The 18,401-nt window shown below is 47.5% G+C and overlaps 1 protein-coding gene across 3 annotated transcripts in view; it reads left to right on the top strand.

Moving 5' to 3' along the window:
- Window positions 1-7,246: 7,246 nt before the first annotated feature.
- The window catches only part of SMNDC1 (survival motor neuron domain containing 1), a 28,635-nt gene continuing 17,480 nt past the window's right edge, over window positions 7,247-18,401 (top strand). Inside the window, exons 1-2 of one of the 3 annotated variants that reach the window (XM_029610353.1) lie at window positions 7,247-7,409; window positions 16,818-16,937. In XM_029610353.1, the coding sequence (XP_029466213.1) occupies window positions 16,818-16,937 (120 nt within the window). In that variant the 5' untranslated portion in view covers window positions 7,247-7,409. Of the gene's footprint in view, window positions 7,410-13,169; window positions 13,232-16,817; window positions 16,938-18,401 lie in introns of those variants that run through there. The other 2 variants (XM_029610351.1, XM_029610352.1) reach the window with 2 other exon arrangements.

Below are 18,401 nucleotides of genomic sequence, written 5' to 3'. Positions count from 1 at the left end.
GATGCAATAATGGATCTTCTAATTTGACGAAGGGACTCCTCAGGTCTTCCACAAGAAGTCTGGGAATAAGGTTGCCTCCTGCCCGAGTCCACCAGGGCAGGGCTCCGAACCGTTGCTGGTTCAGAGGCCACAGAGACTGAACGAGAGAGCGGAGGAGATAACACAGTATGGCCCAAGAACAGTCCTCCCGCGGGACTTAGACCCGTCCATTTCCCGGACGAATGGGGCATGTAGAGACATCATGGTCGGGCTGACCACAGTACATGCACAGGCCACATTTCTTCCGAAATCTTCTCTCCTTTGAGGTCAAGGGACCATGACCAAGTTGCATCGATTCATCTGTATCAACAGCAGGAATTGCTGGACCTATCCGAGGTGCAGGGGTACTGGCCTGTTTCAACCCAGTTAACACCTTAGGCCGGAGTTCCTTCACCTTGTCTCGGAGCCGACAATCAATCCGAGTAGCTAAGGCTATCAATTCTTCCAGCGAGTCAGGTGTCTGGCAAGCGGCCAGCTCGTCTTTCAAGCGGGTATCCAGGCTTCTGCAGAAGACAGTCTTGAGACATCTGGGGTCCCAGCGACGTTCCGCTGCAAGTGTCTTGAATTCTATGGCAAATTCAGCCAATGATTTGTTGCCTTGTTTCAAGTCCACTAAAGCAAACCTGGCAACAGACATACGAGCAGAGTCATCAAAAATGGAATTAAACAAGTCCATAAATCAGAGCTTTCCAAACTTTTCATGTTGGTGACACACTTTTTAGACAAACATAATTTCGGGACACAGTAATTAGTCTACAAGCAAACCGGAGGTTAAAGGTTAAATGAATGAAATGTATTTTGACAATTTATGTATGTTTCCTTAAATATATACATAATAAAATGTTTCACGACACAACCTATCTTGTGAAAACCTTTAATTTATATTAAAAATATATAATATTCCAAGATTAATATTGTTATAATTTATGAATAACAATAATAAAACAAAGTTATTGTGTTATTCAATTTACCTCTTTAATGAGATATATGAGCTTGATGGGATGAACACAGCTTTTGAATATTTGGTGTTAATAAAGTCCAAAGGGTCTTCTGCGTAATTTTAAAAAGCTGGCCAGTTTCCCACTATAAAATTATTTGATAGCCTCATTCAACTAATTCTATATGGCTATGAAATGAAATCTGGAATTTATAGGAAGGGACAGAATGTCAATATAAATCCTGCACCTCCAGTTCTGTAACTCTGTGCATCCACTGAAATCCCCCCAAACAATGGAGCTTGGATGTTTCCCTTACAGCTCATCATACTAAAAGATATTTTCAAATGCTGGTGTCACCTCACAGTAACAGCAGCACAAACTCCTTCCACTGCCAGGCACATTGTGAACTAAAATAAAACCTCGCAAAAAAGACACTCAAAATCTATACTGCAATCCCATTGTAACATAACAGTAATAACACCAAGGACTCAAACAACAATAACCCTACCTGGGAAAAAGTATGGGTAAATATTACACTGGGTCCTAGAATACCAATACACCACCTACTGAGGAAACAAAACAAACCAGATTGCTAAGGATCCCTATGCTAGCAGAATCTCTCATCGAGGTCACACACACAGAGCAGAGACAGACCCTCACCAAATACAGAATACAAAATAAAGGAGCACAGATTAGACAAAAACTGAAATGGAAACTCCAAGAAGCCAGACTCTGTGTATTAACAATGGAAAAACAGAACCACCATTCCTCATAAAACAAATAAAATCAAGAAACATAAAGCATCAGTTATAATAGTAAAACCATACTAATAAAAGAATATTTTAAAACTACTGATAAATAGAATTTCTATTAATTAAAATCATATACATTTTTTACAATTTCCCAGAGGTTATCCTCTCTCACACAGACTCACATGTCCATTCTCTCTCACACATACACTGTCACATACATACACATTCATGCTCTTATACCCACCATAACCTCTCACTCTCACAGACACTGACACACTCTCAGGCTCTAAGACACTCTCTCTCCCTCCACACACACCCCACATACAAACTCTTACTCCCCTGGATTTTCTCATACACACTCTCTCTGGCTCCCTCACATACACACAAACACACACACCCAGGCAAGTTCCCAATCATTCTCACACAAACACACACACCCAGGCAAGTTCCCAATCATTCTCACACAAACACACACACACCCAGGCAAGCTCCCAGTCATTCTCACACACTAAAACTGACACCCAGGCAGGCTCCCATTCATTTTAACACCACTCCCTCACCATCCCCCAGGCAGGCACCCATCCATTCACACACATACACCCCCAGGCAGGCACCCATTCATACACATGCACACACTAAAGGCACACCCCCTCTCTTTCTTTTGCCAGCAACCTCGGAGCCTCTCTCATTCCTCTGCTGCCACTGATGCCGCATGGCTATTGGGGAGGCGCTGATTGCTGCTATTGGCACTGAAGCCCATTCTGCTGCCTCCTCTGTGCAGGCCCTGTGGGTTTCCAGTTCCTCCATGTTGATCTCGTACATTGTGAGATCCGCATAGAGAAAGTGCTACTCTTGACATTAACAAAGATTACATGTGCCAATCAGTAAAAAGTAATTTCTTTCTTTTTTTTTTTTTACCTTTGCTGTCTGATCTTAGTTTTCTAATTGGTTGGTCCCAGGCTTTTTTGTTCCATCTCCCCTTTCTTATTTTTTTGCCAATTCATTTCATATTGTCTTTTTTTCTATTTCTTTTCTCTCCATCTATCTTCTTCCCTCAAACATACAGTCAGGTTCTCATTCTCACATGCTTTCTCTCTCTCTCACACACACACACAGGCTCTCACTCTCACATGCTCTCTCTCTCATACAATCATTCATACAGTCTCTCTTTTGCACATGCTGTCTGACTCTCACACACCCAGGCTCTCTCTCACTCCCACATGCTGTCTTGCTCATGCACAGGCTCTAACTGTCACATGCTGTCTCTCTCTCACACACACAGGCTCTCACATGCTGTCTCTGCAAACATTGAGGTCCTCACTCCCACACCCAATCTCTCAACTAACACAGGCACCCAATCTCTCAACTCACCTCATACACGCACACAATCTCTCAATTCAGCTCATACAGGCACCCAATCTCTCAACTCAGCTCAGCTCATACAGGCACCCAATCTCTCAACTCAGCTAATACACGCACTCTATGGGCCCTCAGCCTCTCTCTTACCTCTGGGCCTCCTCTTCACGGGTCGCTGCAGGATCAGCTCTGCGGCGGCCCTGATCTTCTCGGGCCGATCGCGGCGACTCTGATCTTCTCGGGCCGATCCGCGGTGGGGGCCCTGCTACCGGGCCTCTTCTTGCCCGCTGCAACAACGCAGCTCCTCTTCTGCACGCGGCTGCTTCATCTCCTTCCTGCCCGTGCGGCTCCGGCAACATTTTTCTTCCGGGGCCGCGTGGGCAGGAAGGAGGCGGAGCACCTGCACGTTTAGACGTGCCCTTTTTCTTCGGGCCGTGGTGACGTGAACTCACCACGGCCTTACCGATCTTCCTGCTGTGTGTCTCCGGCACACAGCACAGCGATACTTCACTGCTTAGCCACCAGTGGGATGAGCTCCACCGGCGGCCACATTGGCTCCCACTTGCCGGTGTGTCACATGCACTGGGCTTCCGCGACACACCGGCACACCTCAGGCGACACACTAAAGTGTCGCGACACACACTTTGGAAAGCTCTGCCATAAATCCTTCTATGTCCTGCAAAATAGGGTCCTTGCATTCCCACAAGGTAGATGCCCACGACAAGGCTCTCCCATCCAAGTATGACAGGATGTAGGTGTTCTTAGAGAGGTCCATGGGAAACAATGAAGGCTGTAAGGTGAAATGCATGCTGCACTGGTTCAAAAAGCCCCGCGTCTTCTGGAGTTCTCCCGAGAAGCGAATAGGAGCAGCCAGTGGAACAGCAGTTTTTAAAGTTACCTCCTGTAACTGACCTTCTTGGGTAGAAGCTATGCCTTGTATTTTCTGTGTGTGAAGCTGGTGGAATGCTGCAGTAAGTTTCTCCAAGGGTTCTTGCTGTTCTGAGATGCGTTGAGCCAGGCCCGGTATAGCCTGCAAGGCGGAGAGGTGTGCCGGGTCCATGGGGTTACTGACATCTCATACTTTAAGCTGGATTCCCAGGAGTACTGCTTCTCCAATTTAAAGCCGGATTCACTGGAGTTAGCAATCTTGTTGTGCTTCGACTCCTGAGGGAGGAGTAGTTAGCAATCTGTTGTGAACTAGCTCCTATGGAAGGAGGAGTTAGCAATCTGTTATGAAACGGCTCCTGAGGAAGGAGGAGTTAGCAATCTGTTAGGTTATGACTCCTGTGGACGGAGGAGTTAGCAAACTGATATGCTCAGCTCCTGTAGAGGGAGTAGTAAATAATCTGTTAAGAGTTTAGACTGTGGAGTAGCAATCTGTTATGAATCTGTTGCTGAAGACTCCTGATGGAGAGAGTAGCAATCTGTTACCAGCGGAGTGCTTGGAGAGGGCAATCAACTGTAGAGGAATGTAGATAGATGGATCCTTGGGCTGATGGCAGATGACAGCACCCCCAAGAGCTTATCCTGAGAGGGACCACCGGCTAGGCTTGAGTACGGAGACAGACACAGATAATTCTTTTATTAGACAGGTTAGTAGAACCACCAGAGGTGGCAGTAGTGAGCCGATATGCCTGGCAGGGCTGAAGTCCCTCAGGTACTGGAACAGCGATTCCAGGGTTGAGCTGTAGAAAAACTATAGATAGTGAGTAGACAGGGTATGCTGTGTTCATAGCCAGAACTGGATGACAAACTCACATACGGTCTTAAGAAGCTCAGTAGCTGGAAAGGGTTAGGCCCTCGAGGAGCGAGTACCTGGTTCCAGGGAAAGTTCTGAGAGAGCGATGGTAACTCACAAATGTCTGTATCTGCGATAGCTTCCAGGCAGTAGAGAATCTTCAGAGTGTTCAGGAACATGGGCCCTCGAGGAGCGAGTACCGATTCCTATCTGCAATCTGAAATAAAGAAGAGAGCGAGGGGGGGCACTGTTTCCGGCGGATGCGGGCAGTCGCATGAAGCCCTCGCTCCATCCACCCGCTCGCTGAAAAACCCCGTTAGAAATGACGAAACATTGCGAAATTCATTGGAATCACTGCCTAATGTGTGCAGAACCCCCACCTGCTCGGTGCCATGGCCGCAAAAAGAAAAACAACAGATTTGCGGCAATTTTCTTTCGAAAAGTCGGCGGCCCTGATGTCTCAAGATGGCGGCGTGGATGCAGCCGCGGCGGGGGGAGCAATCACTCCTGAACAGGAGCGGACAGAGGCACAGAGCCTTGACGACGTTACTCCCGATGCAGTGCTGCTAACCCGGGCTGAAGCCAGGACGTGGTTTCTAGAGATTAGAGCAGATTTAAAGCAGCATTGTGAAGACATCATGGCGTCCGTGGCTGACTTGAAGGAGGACCTGGCAGTGTTAGGGCACAGAGTGGACGAAAATGAAACGAGGATTGATGCACATGGTGACTCCATAAACACGCTCGTCTCCCAGCAGGCTTCTACCTCCTCTGCCATCCGAGACCTTCAGAACAAGGTTGAAGATTTAGAGAACAGAAACCGGCGCAATAATCTACGCATACGGGGAGTGCCGGACATACCAGAGTATGCAGAAGTGGAGGTAGTAGCACTTCAGATCTGTCAATACATCCTGCTCCAAGGATCGGAGGGCGACCAGGCAACCACCTCAGAACCAGCGGCAGTTCAGTTTGAGAGAGCACATCGGGCGTTAGGCCCTAGAACAGAACAGTGGCCCCGAGACATCGTGTTGTGCTTTTCCAATTTTCCCATTAAGGAGCGGATCTATACTATGGCCAGGAAGATGAAGGACATTCGCTGGAAGAATCATGCCATATCCATATATCAGGATTTGTCGCCAGTTACGCTGAAAAAAAGGTACGAGCTGCGTGAAGTTACAGCACAATTAAGAGAGCAGAACATCAAATATAGATGGACCTTCCCTTTTGGACTATATTTTCAGATTCAAGGAACCAGTTATAAGATTACATCATTGGCTGAAGCAGCTGTGGCGTTTACTAAAGCACAATTCCCAGTCACTTTCCAGCAAACCAGTGAGCAGCATCAACAGCAGAAGATGGATAATGCACCTCACTGGCAAAGGGCAGACAAAGGTGGAAAGAGACTCCGGCGACAACCAGATCACAGAAGGCTGGCAGAGCAGGAACATGGGTGAAGATGCCAGCCCAACAGGACTATAGTGGTACTAATGGGACGAAGGTTTGATGAAGTGGCCAGACCTTGAGCTGCCACTGCTGATTTTCTTTAATAGGGGAAGTAGTTACTTAATTTCATTACAGTTCATGTTTGGGCAACTGTGAGTTGAGGATGTTCCTCAATCTGGATACTTGAAGGGGTTATTTGTTTATGTTATAAGGGTGGGACAATGCGGAGTTGGGATTAGTATGCACCGTACGAAATCACTGACCTCCGGAGGAGATGTATCCCATGGAGGGTTGCAGGGATACCGTTGGACTGATTGGGGGGGGATGCTGGAGTCTTTGTTTTTATGTTTGGGCATTGGTATGTACAAGAGGGTCCGCCAGCTTTAGTCAATAGTATACCAGCACGATACACTGGCCACAGTACAACTGCAGGCAAGGGAGGAAGGAGCCAGCCCAGAAAGCAGTTTCCAGGCTCTTCTATTCTCTGCCTCGAACTATTGCATTCCTGCAGCTAAGAGGAGATCCTTTATGCTTGTATCGTATTTTCTTGAATTACAATCTGGTGTTTGTTCCCCCATCCTGCCCCGCTTCGTTTTCCACTGGGAGTGGGCTCCGTCCTTTCTGTGAAGAAACCTGTGCTTGTTATTACGCCTAAGCCTACCCGCTTTCGGTCTGGTTACATGACCCCCGCCTTGGTTCTTGCACTCCTTTCATTTTGTCATAACTTCAAAGAAATTCTCCAACACCAATTCCAGGCGTCACCCGAGCCCAAAAGGGTTTGTTTTTGATGGCCAACTGCCCCAGTGTAGTCCCGATTTCCCCCAGAAAGTCCCTCAAAATAGCTTCCTTCCGCATTTCCTGTGACGCAAACATGGACGTCGGCCGTGCGATGGTGCTCCGTACGTCGCCCAGGCAACCGCCAGCGGCCGCGCTCTCGTGTGACGACTGGACTCTGACGCGCCCCGCGCAAACCTCGGAGGAGTCACGTGATCTTCGCGGAAGTCTCGCGAGCGAGCGGCGGCGGCGGCGGCGGCGGCGTCCCTGGTTGTAGTTGCGGGAAGGTGCTGTTGGGACCTCGGCGGAATTCTCTGTCGCGGGGGTGGCTTCTTCCACTCTTATCCCCACCTCCAGCAGTGCAGCGAGAAGGTGAGCGGTTTATACTTTTCCTCGTCCCTTAAGGGCTGCCTCCGCGGCCTGCCCGTTTTGACGGCTGAAAGCCTGGTTTAGGCCGCCGCACCGCGAAAATCCTAGGCCCGACCTCTCCCGGTTGCCTGACTTTGATCTCTGGCTCACGTGCCAGCTTGTTAGTCGCTTTTATTTTTCGTTTGTAAGAAGGGGGCGAAAGACCTAGCCGGCTTCTATCCGTGTAAGTTGCAGGGTCTATTCCGTTCCGCCGAAGAAGTTTTCGGGCCCCAACCGGCTCTTTGGGTGGCTGCTCTTGGTATTGGGCGTCGGCTTTTGAAACATATTGGCTTAATTGTGAGGTGAGGGAAGCGAGGTGGAGGGTAAGTGCTACAGACCTCCACAAATAGCATACTGCAAACCGATTTTCAAGAAGCTTTGTGTGCGCTCTATGATTCGTCTCTTATTGGCTCAGTGTGCAATCTGTGATTAATTCTCGGCACCTAAAGAATACAATATAATGCTCAAAACTTGTTATATAGTTGGTATTAGAATTAGCTGACGTCATTAGACAATGGCTTTAGAACTATGTAACATATTATAATATTTTGCTCCAGATAAAAGCTTGAAGGTGATAGTCAGGAGTTTCATGTATTTCCCAGCAGGGTATTTGGGCAATTTGGAATTAAAACTCAGGGGCGGTGCAAGAGTATCGGGCAACCTAGATAAACCTTATAGTATCAGACACCTTAGATGAACCTTATAGCCTTGGCCATGCCTGCCCACCCTTCCTACACCCAGTTAAAAAATTATGCACTTGTAACAGATTTTACATGAAAATAGACTTTCAAAATACACACTTCTGAGGTGAAAATATCACAGCATGTATATTATATTTATGAACACGGTTATGGTGCCAACCAGAAAGCCCTGCAGAAAAAGACATTTTGAACCCATATGCAAGAGTATTATGTTGAATCCCCCTGAGGCAGGGCAATAAAGTGAAGGTGCAAGATGTGTACAAGGTTTTCTTCTTTGTATATTAGAGTTCCAGAGAGATGTTGGATGAGTATCTTTGTTTTACCCAGGGCAAATGGGAGAAAATTCAAGATAATTTATAACTAAGAGGATTTTTGTGATAAACACATGCAATTTTGGATTGTCTTATTCTGGATGAAAGACACAAAATTAAGGTAGTTTTGGGCTGATTTATTGCAGAAAGAAATACACTTCCTCTTGGTCTTGTCAGACCAGTCAGTTACACTTTTGCATCATCAGAACATAAGAAAATGCCATACTGGGTCAGACCAAGGGTCCATCAAGCCCAGCATCCTGTTTCCAACAGTGGCCAATCCAGGCCATAAGAACCTGGCAAGTACCCAAAAAAAGTCTATTCCATGTTACCATTGCTAATGGCAGTGGCTATTTTCTAAGTGAACTTAATAGCAGGTAATGGACTTCTCCAAGAACTTATCCAATCCTTTTTTTAAACACAGCTATACTAACTGCACTAACCACATCCTCTGGCAACAAATTCCAGAGTTTAATTGTGCGTTGAATAAAAAAGAACTTTCTCCGATTAGTTTTAAATGTGCCCCATGCTAACTTCATGGAGTGCCCCCTAGTCTTTCTACTATCCGAAAGAGTAAATAACCATAGTCTACAAATTACTGGATGCACACAAGAGCATCACATCCCCCTACCTTCCCGGCCACTTGGTCCATAGGGAGGATAGGAAGTGCCTGTAGTATGACAGCAGGAAGCAGAACTCCATAGTGGGCTGTTTCTGCATCCAATGCAATGTGCCACTACACACAAGTAAGAAATTATGCATTTATAACAGAGTGTTTGGCCACACATTTTACTTTCAGTATCCTGGCATTCATTTCATTGGCAACCCTTCAGTCTCCAGGTACCATAGATGATGTTACTAATAGTGTACAAATTTCCAATAGCAGGTCTGCAATTTCATTTCTCAATTCTTTCAGCACTTTGGGTTACACACCGTTTAGTCCAGGTGACTTCTAGGTTCACTGAGATTTGTTTCAGTTCTAAATCACCTTTGAACATCATTTCTTATATCTTCGTCAGTGAAGATTGAAGCAAATAATTTTAGTTTCTCTGCTATGGCTTTGTAATCCCTAAGTGCTTCTTTTACGCCTTGATCATCTAATGGTCCAACTGGCTCCCTCACAGGCTTTTAACCTCATGTACCTGAAAGTTGTTATGAGTTTTTGCTTCCATGACAAGCTTCTTTTCAAATTCTCTTTGCCTTCCTTATCAATGCTTTGCAAGTCCTAAGTCTGAAAAAGGAAAATGTCTAAGGCTAGAGTGAAGGGAAATCCCATTCTGACAGGTATTAGGAAGCCTTGCAAAGCCTTTCCCATCCATTCAGCAATCCCTGATATGGTGACAGTGGAGTAGGTTTAGAAGCTATACAACTATGCAGAAGCGGTATCTACTCCTGGGGGAATTCTATGCACAAAACCCGAAAATTCTGCAAACTTAATATTGGTCAAAATAACACCCCCCCCCCCCTCTCACATGCTCCTGCTCACCCCCCTGCTCTCTCTCTCACTCCCCTCCCCTCACACACCTTTCTACACACATTCATTCTCACCAGGGCCTTCCTCTTCGCCGCGAATGGTGCGTGCTCCACGACACGCCAGGATTTTCCTCTTCACTGCGAGCGGAGCGCATTCCAGGGCGACCTTCCTCTTCGCAGTGAACGATGTGCGCTCCATTCACGGCATGCCGGGGTCTCCTCTGCCATTTTCTGTGCAGAATTTGGCAATTCTGCACAGAAAATGGCAAATTTTCTGCTCCTGTGCAGAATTTGGCAATTCTGCACAGGAGCAGAATTCTGGGCAAATTCTGTGCTCCTCAGTAGCAAAGAAAAACACCTTACCAGTGGAAAGTGGAGCAGCCCTGAAAGACCCTCAGGACAGGAAATTGGAAACATTACTAAAGAAATGTTTTGAGCCTTCCAGGCACCTATTTGTGGAGGTTATATAGGCCAGCACCCTTTTAATCTGGTTGCAGCAAGAGATCCAGGGTCCCAAAGATGCAGGACCCTTGGAGGATAGGAAGGGACCGGCCCTAGTGGAATTGGCAGCAGCCTTTGTAGCAGGTCCTATGTATGACCTTACTAGAGTTTCAGCAAAGTTAGCAGCAGAGAGGTCATGGCTAGGCGGCTTTCATGGTAAAGAATTGGGCAGCAGATTCAGGGTCCAAGACCCATGATGCCTTTGTGTCTCTCCATGGTTGTTCACACCTTGAGTACTGTGTTCAATTCTGGTCGCCGCATCTCAAAAAAGATATAGTTGCGATGGAGAAGGAACAGAGAAGGGCAACCAAAATGATAAAGGGGCTGGAACAGCTCCCCTATGAGGAAAGGCTGAAGAGTTTAGGGCTGTTCAGCTTGGAGAAGAGACGGCTGAGGGGGGATATGATAGAGGTCTTTAAGATCATGAGAGGTCTTGAACGAGTAGATGTGACTCGGTTATTTACACTTTAGGATAATAGAAGGACTAGGGGGCATTCCATGAAGTTAGCAAGTAGCACATTTAAGACTAATTGGAGAAAATTCTTTTTTACTCAACGCACAATTAAGCTCTGGAATTTGTTGCCAAAGGATGTGGTTAGTGCAGTTAGTGTACCTTTTATGGGGAGGCTCCTGTTTGGAGAAATCCTAGAGAAGATGGTCCAAGACTGGGGAGGATCGAGGCCCCAAAGTTTACTGGAAGAAAATTCCAGAGGCTTTGTGAGGTGAGGCAACTGGAGGCAGTGGCCCCGGGAGAATAGGAAGAGGAGCGGTAGAGGCCAGATTTCTCACCCAGTCAGAATCCCAGGCAGATTTCAGCCCTTTCTGGGGAATAGAAGATTTCCAAAGGAAGAGAACCACTGAGCCCCCCTTAGTGACAAAACTGCACAATGACAGGGAGCAGGACCGCTCCATGATCTCCCAGGTAGGGGGCAGATTACAGATCTTTTATGAGGAGTGGGCCAAAATAACAAAGGACCAGTGGGTCCTGGACTTAATAAGCCAAGGATATCACCCAGAATTAAGATTCTCCTTTAGAAGATTTCTTCGTTTCTTCCCCATAGAAGGTGAGCAGGGGAGACGCAGTCATGGAGACGTTAAAAACAGGTTAGTTTAGCTGCATGCCATTATCCCGGTACCGCCCGGTCAGGAAGGCATGGGGATATACTCCGTTTATTTCCTAGTACCAAGGAAGGAAGCTTTCAGCCAGTTTTGGACCTAAAGCGAATAAACAGGGCCTTGGTAGTTCCTCATTTCTGCATGGAATCTCTGGCCTCAGTAAAGGTGGCCATAAGGCCAGGGGAATTCCTGGCAGCCTTATATCTGTCAGAAGCATGTTTTCACACTCCCATCAGGAGAGATTTTCAGAGTTACTTACTCGTTGAGATAGCCAGTCACCGTCCATGGATGGCGGCACACCCATGATCCTGAGCACTGAGCTTGTGGGAGAAATCCCACGCCCCGTCAAGGATAGAGAATGACGTGCCTGAGTCTGTGGCTGCATGCTGCCCTATGACCAAGCACAGAGTGTGTAATGACACCTCCCCTGCCAGTGTTCCTCAGAACTACGTGGAGGCTGAGACCATGCCGAAAGATAGCGGAACTCTAGTGTGGCTGAAGACTGCACAGCCAGGGAGAATGCCGCCTGGCAGCAACTGAGGCCCTTGGAACAGATGCCTAATCTGTCCCAGTTGCGCAAGCTGTGCATCAACGCCACAATAACTCCAGCGGAATGGAGAGGACAGTGTGACTAAGGCATCCCCAGCACCACTATCACTCTGGATATGGCATGGTGGAGGGTGGCAGTCTATGGCGTCTCCCCCTTCAGTACCGGAGAATGGTCCTCGAGGTGGGCCATCGAAACTGGCAGAACTGGCTCACCTGTGAGACCCACAGGGAACGACTGCAGCGAAGTCCCTGGCGAGTGCAGGTGCTTATGGAGGACTGTGGACATGTCCTATGCTCTATAAGCAGTTTACCAGTAAATAGCTCCATTCCTGGCACCACAGGTACCCACAGATGTCGATCACTTGGGGGCCCCAGCACCCGAATGTATGGACCATAGAAACATAGAAATGACAGCAGAAGACCACCAAATGGCCCATCCAGTCTGCCCAGCAAGCTTTGCACATTTTTTTTCTCATACTTATCTGTTACTCTTGGCTCTTAGTAACCTTTTGGTTCTATTTCCCTTCCACCCCCACCATTAATGCAGAGAGCAGTGTTGGAACTGCATCTATGTTAAATATTTAGCTTAATTAGTTAGGGGTAGTAATTGCCGCAATAAGCAAGCTACACCCATGCTTATTTGTTTTCCCAGACTATGTAATTCAGTCCTTTTGGTTGTCTGTATATAGATCCTCTTTTCTTCATTCCCCCTGCTGTTGAAGCAGAGAGCTATGCTGGATATGCATTGAAAGTAAAGTATCAGGCTTATTTGGTTTGGGGGTAGTAACTGCTGTAACAAGCAAGCTACACCCCACTTTTTTGTGAATGCAAATCCTTTTTTTTTTCCACATTTCCTCTTACCGTTGAAGCTTAGAGCAATGTTGGAGTCGCATTAACCGTGTGTATGTATATTGAATAAGGGTATTATCTCCAGGTAGTAGCCTTCATTCCCGCAATCCACCCCCTCTTCTCTTCCTTCACAGTTCTGGTCTTCACCACTTCCTCCGGAAGGGCATTCCAAGCATCCACCACCCTCTTTGTGAAGAAATACTTCCTGACATTGGTTCTGAGTCTTTCTCCCTGGAGCTTCAAATCGTGACCCCTGGTTCTGCTGATTTTTTTTCCGACGGAAAAGGTTTGTCGTCGTCTTTGGATCATTAAAACCTTTCAAGTATCTGAAAGTCTGCATCATATCACCTCTGCTCCTCCTTTCCTCCAGGGTGTACATATTTAGATTCTTCAGTCTCTCCTCATAAGTCATTCGATGAAGACCTACCTTTTTGGTTGATGACGCGTCGGAGGGCTTCTGCAGGGAGAGGCCCTGCAGCCCTCCGATGCGTCATCGATATCTAAAGGAACAGATGACTGTTAGTGCTGGGAGCGCTTTCTCTCGGCTCCCCGATTTATCCGGTGGGATCAATGCTGCAAGCTCAATGGCTTAGCAAGCATTACAGCTGACAAGAGCCTCGCTAGAGCCCATTAATATTGATGGTGTGCACATCTTGGCAGGGCCGCCAACACTGGGATCATTGGCTGAAAGGGCAGTTCTGCGCTTCCCAGTGCTCTGTAATGGACACCACCCAGTTGTCTTGAGTGCACCTGGCCACTGCGTACAGATGCACCAGGGTGCCTCGAGTAGATGACAACCCCTGAGCTTGATCTGTAAGAGGCCAAGAATCCCTGCAACCCCCCCCCCCCCCCTTTGAAGGGCTGCAGGGGCTTCAGAGCTTCCCAGCTGTCGATGGCCACAGTGGCAACAAGATCACTCAGTGGCAAATCCAGTGCTTGGAAGATGGGGCCCGATATAGTCAAGGTGGTAATGAGGCATCAGTGAGCCGAAGGCTTCTCCGGTGGCCCCACACCTTGATAGACTCGAGAGCGTCAGTGGTATTGGGGCAACACTGCATCGCGATGGCATTGAGGTCATGCTGCCACAGAGGTCACGCACCTTGACAGCCTAGTGGGGTCGACAGCATTGAGGGCTTGCCACTGCTTCGACCTTGCCAGCCCCTAGGGCGTGATGGATCAAGGTGTCGGCCTCAAGGGCCCTGCAGGCATCGAGAGCACAGCAGCATTTATAGTACCGTGATCACACAGCACTGAGTGCAGCGAGGGTACCGAGACAACGAAATCCGCGAGGATACTACAGGCACTGAGGCATTGTGTGCACTGACATGACAAGTGCACTGAGGGCACCGTGCCGAAGGGTCATGGCACAGAGGACACTGAGGACGCAGAGGGCATCGAGGGCATATGGTGTCGAGGGCGGGGGCACCAGGGAATTGGAATCTCACTGCACCTGTTTGGGCATTGGTGCCGAGGCGCCGGCCACATTGGGGCCTCGATGCCCAAACTGGTGCAGTGAGATTCCAGTTCCACCAATGCCAATGGCACCGAAGGCCATTGTGGGAGGTCACACACCTCGATGCAATGAGTGTGACCCTGGACCTCGACGGTGTCAAGGGTACCATGGTACCCGAAGATGGGCCCCTGTCCCTGGCGCGGTACTGACATCGATGCAGTGGGCAACCGTTCATGGGCATGGCACCGAAGTGCGGCAGCAAGCTGCTAGCTCAGGACTCTGCTCATCCTCTATCCCAGGGAGCTTGCTTTGCCAAGGCTGGCAAGCAGGGGGGACCATGACATCCAGGGCTGCCGCCCGAGGAGACTAGTTCCTCGAGACATGGGGAGGATGAGCTCTCCTCCCCACAGGAATGGCATGGTCCTCGATCCTTCCACCGTCTGAATCCACCGCTGCCGAGCGATCAGTGAACTGCCATGGAACTCCAGCCCGGCTAGAACTCAGGCGAGTCCCCAGGCTCAGTGGCCTACAAGGCCTGCATAGTTCAGTCCTGTCAGCACTGTGGGGAAAAAAAGAAAACAGCCAGAGCAAAAAGAGGGGACACATACAAAAACCCGCAGGAGCAGTTTTTTTTTTTTTAACAGACTCTGTCAGGCTGCACAGGGGAGAACCCACCATGTGGCTGGCAGACAGTTGGAGAAAAGAATAAACTACAAGAGAGAAAAGCTGCAGCTCTAGAAAAAAATCACTTATAAAACCATAAGAGAGCAAAGCTGAATACCACGAAAAACATTTTCTTAAAAAAAAAAAAAAAAAAAAGCGTGAGCTCCACAACTGCAAGATGACAGCTCTGCTGAAAAGACGAGAGTGAGGGGCTCTGCCTAGGGGGCAGGGTGATGACTACGGCTGCACATGCTCAGTGGGGCATGCTGAAAGCTCTAGAATCTTTGAGATGAAAGTTCCGTGCCGGGCTCCATCCGATGATGTCACCCACCCATGTGCGAGGACCGACATCCTGCTGTCCTAGGAGAATCCTAGATACTATTTATCTTGTTCTCAAGATCCAGGAAAGGGCAGGCAGCGACCAAAGCCTAAATCGCGAGATGGATTAAGGAGACAATAGCAACAGCCCATATAATGAGGAACAAACCAGTGCTGGAAGGGCTAAGGGTGAGAGCACAAGTAGTGTTTTGGGCAGAATACAGAGCAGTTACACCTAGGGACACTTGCAGGGCAGCCACGTGGTCAACTGTCCACACTTTTACAAAACACTATAAATTACACCTTCAAGAAAGGGAGGAGGAGAGTTTTGATATTGGGGTCTTGGAAGCAGCACTAGGGATCCCACCCAGGGCAAGTACAGCCTGGGTACATCCTACAGGTCTGACAGGACGAAGAGAAGGATCAATTTGGTCTGCCAGGACGTGAGGAAAGCCAATTAGTAGGTAAGACGTGTCTAGATCCTGCCCATAAGAAAAGAATAAATAGGCATGTGAAATAAAGGAACAGAGTTTGATAAGTAAGTTAAAACATAATGAACCAAGGGAGCACAGCTGAATGCGAAGGTAGGCTGTTCTCCACTTACCATTTTCTTTCATTTTGAGATGTGTCCTGGATACCATACTGCAGAAAGTAGGGAACCAGTGTCCTATAATACCAGGGAAAATGCCACTGTGTGGAGGACAAGACAGTCAAGGGAGCAGGCCAGGTAATGAGCTGATAAGTCATCTTAAATTTGAAAAAAGAAAAGAAAAGGAGATACAAAGTAACAAGCCATGCTTTGGCAAAAGACTACTGACTCCTCTCTGCTAGGCCAGCCTTTATGGTAGTGACATCAGAGAGGAAGCTTTCGCATTCTGCCCCCATCTGCTGATGGGAGGGAGAATCCCACAGGTTACTGGTCTGTCAGGACTCAAGGAAAGCCAATTAGCAGGTAAGACATAACTGAGCCATCTCCTTTCAGAAGGCTGTCCTGAAAGGGGATTGGCCCTTTCACTGAGGAATAGCCGTGTTAGGATGGGGAGGGTGCTCTGGCCAGACTGCTGTAGGTGCACAGCCATGTATGTCTCCTAGGCACCTGATGCAGAATGCTAGGGATGCACAAATTACCCATTGTATGTGCCTTTTAGCGTGGTAGCTCATTTGCCTATTGCATCGAGCATCCAGGAGAGGTGAATATATGGATGTTTTTTATGCGATGATATTGCATCGGCCTGGACATTTGTTAATATAGGTCTGCCTTGGGCTTGAAAAGGTTAGGACGAATTTCTTTATTTGCTTTTCTTTTTGCAAAAAGATCTCATCTTTGTTTACTTTATCTGTAAAAATTTCAAAGAAGCTTCATACTTTTCTCTTTGGTTCATTTTCATTTTTTCAGACTTTGGTGGCTTACACTGAAGCATTTGTCTTTCTCTTGTAGATGTCGGAAGAACTTGCAAAGCAGCTAGCAGGGTACAAGGCTCAGCTGCAGCAGGTTGAGGCTGCGCTGTCTACAAATGAAGAAAATGACGATTTGTTAAAGCTGAGGAAAGATTTACAGGTATGGGCTAAAAATGAGCAATTGCCACCTTTCACTCCATTGAAATGCAGTCATAAAGGCAAAATGCTGTCACTAGGTGCATGAGAGTTAAATGCCATGTGCTGCCTGTTAGAATTGAGCAGGCTGGATGCTATCAAGTGTTTTCCCTTACAAACTGAGATGGACCAGTTTCTTGACTGATCCATAATTCAGAGGAAAATGCAGGGTGCAGTTGTAGTTATCTGTGCCTTGCTAAGTATGAAAGCCTCTGGCGTGTTTGTATTTGACATACAAAAATATAAACAAAGTAGGTGCAAATTTATACAATATGTAAACCTCAAATTATTAGCTCTAAGCATATATTTAACCATCTTATTTTTTGTTAATCATGTTGAAACAAAAAACCTACGTATCAAGTGGTGAGAAACTGGAAGGCTGTTCTCTGGGTGAGGAACACGCTGTACTGATTTGTAGTTGAAAGGAATTGCAAGCCCCTGATGCAGCCTTACTTCCGGGGCAAAACTCTGCCCCAGTCGGGCATATTTCATTTTATCCCGTGAATTTACACAGCGTTATAATAAATAAAGGAATCCCTATCCCTAAGTCTACACCTATTTTGCCTGCTTCCTGGCTTTGTTTGACCGTCTCCTGTGCTGTGTTTTTAGACCACGATTAGTACAAAATCTAGGGAGAACCTCCTGGGGTGGGCTTCTGTCAGGTCCCTAACAGGGCCAGGTCTAGGGCCTTGTCCTAGGCCAGTCCTCCTGCCTCCAGAGACTTCCCTGAAGCCCCCCTTCCAACAGAGGTGCTAGTGGCCTCAGTTGTTGCTCACTGTGATAGTCATTCCAGAAAAGAGGGTTGGTCAGCAAATGATTCTGAGCCTAGTTGTATCCCTGAGCTCCCTGGAGGAGGGGAAGTGCTCATCAGAGAAGGATAATTCCTCAGTAGTAAGACTGTCCTCATTACCAGTGTAAAGCAGCCTCTAGGATCTCAAGCACCAAAACAGATGACCCAGCGGATGGTGACTCCATCCTGTAAGGGAATAAGAAAGCCGTTGAGGACCTTTTCTCTATATGCCCTAAGATGAATGGTCCTGTGGAATGGGACTCCACTCAGGGGGATGGGGGTGGGAGCTCAGAGGAGGCAGGGTGATGGGGAAATTATACCTTCTTTCCGCGGAGGAAAAGAACAAACTATTACAGATCCCAAAGGTGGATGCACTTGTGTCAGAAGTAGACCATAGAACTACCATTCTGGTAGAGGGAAATGCAGCAGTGAGTGAATATTGAGAGCAGATAATTTTGCTGGTGGCTGAAGAGGCGGGATGAGTACTGCTTGCTGGGTAATACTGGGACTTAAAAGTTTGGGGGGAGGTAACATTGTGGGATATATCAATCTTTGGTGTGTGTGCCTTGATTAAAAGCTAGGTCAGGTAAGTGATTTCTCTTAGTGTGTGTGTGTTTGGGCTGTAAAGTAAAACAAAAA

This window comes from Rhinatrema bivittatum, chromosome 7, assembly GCF_901001135.1.
Source record: "Rhinatrema bivittatum chromosome 7, aRhiBiv1.1, whole genome shotgun sequence".
Classification (NCBI taxonomy): Eukaryota; Metazoa; Chordata; class Amphibia; order Gymnophiona; family Rhinatrematidae; genus Rhinatrema; species Rhinatrema bivittatum.
The sequence above is the reverse complement of the archived record's forward strand: the minus strand, read 5'-3'. Positions and strand labels throughout refer to the sequence as shown.